Below are 4,246 nucleotides of genomic sequence, written 5' to 3'. Positions count from 1 at the left end.
TGCAGAATGAAGATTAAGGAATGCAGAGTAAGGAACATCCATGATGTTGGGTTCATTGACCCACACATCGTTAATGGATATACGTTACAGCATCACCCCGCCGACGTGGAGGAAGACCTGTGGCAGTTTCTTACAAAGCAGGAACTCAAAAGTGATATTCTATTTCCTTACCATTTTGGGTGAGTGTTTATGTCTTGAGCACATTCTCTTTTGTTTACTCCATGCATGGTATGTGGCCGGCTAATCGATGAGTTATGCATGACGTACTGTGCATGTATCGTGTCCGCAGGTTCCACTGGATTCTGCTAGTAATTAAAGTTGACAAATCAGAATGTCTCGTCCACGACTCTCTGAATATGGATAAGGCGCGTTGGGCCGACATGAGAAAAATGATTCAAAAGTAATTGTTTTCATTCATTTGCGCTCTATATTGATCGGCCTATTTCGTTCATTTCCTAATTAAGCTTCAAGTAATTAACTAATAACTCTCTTGTTCATTTAATTTTCTTTGCCTCGTAGGGTTTGGAGACGGTTCTCAGATACAAATGTCGGTGATTTCAAAAAAGAGCTACATTTCATGCGGTCAAAGGCTAAGAATGGTGGCGATATTCAGCCACCGGGGACCAATCTATGTGGATACTATGTCTGTGAGATGATCCGGAGATATACCTCTGAGCGCGTTCCGAGTGATACCAATGCTCAGAGGAATAACCTCCGGATGCTGCTTAGTCCAGAAGCTCGCTTCCGACCACTTCAAGAGGAACTGGCTGGATGGTTCAGGAGGGAAGTCCTCGATCCTAAAGGAGAACACCATTGCGAGGACGTAGAACTATACATGCATTAAATTATGTATGGAAACTTGTTCAAACTTGTATATGGTCATCCGATGATATTGAATATATATTGTATATTCCTCTTGAATTCTTTTTGGTTCTAATTTCAAATTTGTTTGAAATTGTATATTCATATGCATGTATGTAGTACCGTAGAATATGTGAAACTCCTTCAAAATTACAATAAAGCACAAAAGAAATAAAACAATACAAATTAAACAGAAAACAGGTTTAAGGGGGGCCTAAAACCCTAAACCTGCGGCGGCCTTTAGTCGCGGTTGGCCAGAAGAACCGCGACTAAAGGTCCTCCGCCCCGACGGTCGCCTGGCGCCCACGTGGACGGGCCTTTAGTCGCGGTTCGTAAGCAACCGCGACTAGAGAGGGGGGGGGGCCTTTAGTCGCGCTAATTTGGTCGCGGTTGCGCAACCGCGACTAATGGCAGTTGCGAACCGCGACCAAAGGCCCTTTTTCCACCCGTGATTGCTCCTTGTTTATCAGTGATTTAGATTAATGGTCCCCTAAAGCGCGTATCCAAGATTTTCTAAATTGACCCAACAACACCATAAGAAGCCAACCAAGCACCACCAAAACACCTGCCACCTAGTGACATATTTAAGCCCAAGTTACGTCGACCATCTTTCCTGTTGAATAGAGTGGCATGCTGCTCTTCAATGTACTCAACAAGCATAGCAACCAATTCGCCAGCATTTTCTTGTAATCAGGCTTGTAATATCATAGTGTCTACTTAAGAAAAATAATGTTCTATGGAGAACAAGGATTTTGGGCATTGCATCCCATGAAGGAAACGGTATCACTGCCCTACAGTAAAGGAACAAATTATTCATGGACAGGTAATGTAACACCTTGGGAAAGTTATCAAGCCTACTGACAAAAGACAACAGCAGTACGGGAAAACAAGCATTATTTCACCAAACCAGCTGCTAAATAGTGACATAATTCATCATAAGATCCATGTGTCGTCGCCTCCATGTTGGGCATCTTTCTTGTGGATTAGAGAGGCTCATGCTTTTAAGCATCTTCACCCATGCGTTGCCAAATAATGGTCGCATTAGAGAAGCCCACCTTTTTGCGAACCTAGATTTGTAATCAGATTATGAGCATTAAAAAAAATCGTATTTGACTGGCTGATATATACTACTTACTAATATTTGTTCCCAAATCACAAAAGAAAGCAGTTATAGATATACCTCATCGATTGTAGAAACTCGTGTACGGAATAAGCGAAACGACTTCTTCTCTCTGCTTCCATATCTTCTTCCACCGTAGTGAACCTAGATTAATCTCATAGATGACAAAGTCCATGATCACGAAAATGATATCAGTGCCCTCCATAGATCCAACCAGTCTAACTGTTTGCCTCGGAGCTGTAAAGGGAAGAAGAAGTTCCTTGAGGTTGACGACTGCACGTTGGGTCCATGCCGCAACTCCATTAGACCCCATCTGCGTTGACCATAGATCGACGGTTAACCCGTCTAGCTGCGCAATCCCCAAACTGCCATCCTGCATCCCCATGAGGATGGGGACATCGGACATGTAATTAGTCTTCTCTAGGGGCGCATCATGCAGTGACAGGCAGTTTGAGCTCAAGTCGTACTTGAGAATTTCTACACGCTCATCGTAGTTACACCCCATCATGAAGTAAAGCGCGTCTTGGAGGAGGACGGGGGGCACCGACTCGATGGTTGCTTCGCAATTCGCAAGACGAAGACTAGAACACGGCTCGCTCCAGTCACCCGTCTCTGGCGAAGACAAGGATGCGTGCACGACGGAACCGCCGCCGGTCTGCAGGTACTTGGCCGCAAAAACCACCCGGAAGGGCCCATCGTGACACGAGCGGTGGTCGCAGCCGGTCACGGCGCAGAGCACCGTGGCCACGGCGGTGCTCCGGAGTATTGCGGTGGATGGAGCTTCGGGCTCGTGCAGCTCCTTGGTGCAGCCTGTCATAGGGTCCCAGACGACGAGCTTCGAGGGCGGTACGTCCACCTCGTGCTGGAGGAGAACGCGGCCATGGCGGGAGTCCCACGCAATATAAGGCCGACTCCCCCAGTCACCGGGAAAGCGCACGCCGAATTGCGTGGTCGGTACGAAGGGCGGGACCCAGGAGAAACAAAGGCCGAGCATTGGGGGAGCTCCATGAAACTCGCGGTACCGGCCGCGGAAGCTGCAGCCGGAGAGGAGGCCGAGCCAGAGCTTGCTGGCGAGCGAGGCGCGCACGAGGCACGCGGGCTCGCCCGGCGGGAGGCGGAGGAAGATCTCCTCGACAATTTCGGCCGGCAGCGCAGGTGCCGGTGCCGGCGGCGGCATTGTGGATGGAGGCGGCGAGGGTTTGTGATCGGGGAAAAGCTGGAACCGGTGTCGACTGTGGGATTAATCTGGCTGGACACAGACGTGGTTTGTCCGACAGGTGGGGTCGGAGATCGGTGCGAGCGAGCTGCTCACATCAATCCATCGCAGGCGTGTACGTCGACTTCGAGCCCCCAAAGCGTGTGCGCCGGCAGCGGAGATGGATACGGGCCGTTGCGGTTGTGGATGCCGGCGACGTTGTCCACCGCCCCGCTTCTCTAATTAGTTCGTGCTTGCAGGCCTCTGCCACTCCATCTCCTGCATGTTCATGTCCGGCTGATTTTTTCTCTCGATAATAGGCACTTTATTAGTTAGAGTTTAAGCATTATATCCAACCTCTACGTAACTGAGATGCACACAGCCGTACCAATCCACAAGTTACAACCATAAGATTCTAGTTCTCGAAAAAACAACATAAGATTGAACCAAAGAAAGACTAAGGCGAACGAGGTCCAATCCGAAGATCACGCTTCCATCCATGTTGGAAAAAAAATATCCCTCGTCGTATCATCCAACCGTGTAGACACCTCCATAAAGTGGTCGCGATGCTCCACATGTTGCAGAGGCGACCGCAAACGGAACGTAGCGGCGCATCGGTAGATCACTTGCATAAGATTACCATTTTTATTGTTAAAAATCTTGTTATTTGTACATAGTCAAAGCAACCAAATAACGCAATCGCTCCCACCCTAATAAGTAGATTAAACCTAGAATTCACACCATTAAGCCAATTGCTGAATATATTTGCAATGCTACATGCTGGATATAAGGTAGAACCTATCTGGATGACTGATTATATAGATCTAACAAAATTGCACTAGAAGAAAAGGTGTTTTATAGTCTCGTCATGATGATAAAAGACACATGTTTTGCTTCCCCACCAATTGCGCTTTATAAGGTTATCTTTGGTGAGAATTACCCCTCGACAAAGATACCACGCAAACACCTTAGTTTTAAGAGGGATTTTTATGTTCCAAATTTTCTTATTATTATCATCAACTAGAACATCAGGTTGGATTAAAGCATTATACGTAGAAGCTACCGAGAAA

General features: G+C 47.2%; 1 protein-coding gene across 1 annotated transcript; it reads right to left on the bottom strand.

Moving 5' to 3' along the window:
* Positions 1–2,042: 2,042 nt before the first annotated feature.
* LOC127347304 (uncharacterized) lies at positions 2,043–3,158 on the bottom strand. Its single transcript, XM_051373507.1, has one exon. It carries the CDS (start codon positions 3,156–3,158, stop codon positions 2,043–2,045), a length of 1,116 nt encoding a protein of 371 aa, XP_051229467.1.
* Positions 3,159–4,246: the final 1,088 nt, after the last annotated feature.

This window comes from Lolium perenne, chromosome 4 (assembly GCF_019359855.2).
Source record: "Lolium perenne isolate Kyuss_39 chromosome 4, Kyuss_2.0, whole genome shotgun sequence".
NCBI lineage: Eukaryota > Viridiplantae > Streptophyta > Magnoliopsida > Poales > Poaceae > Lolium > Lolium perenne.
This window is presented reverse-complemented; position numbering and strand designations above follow the sequence as displayed.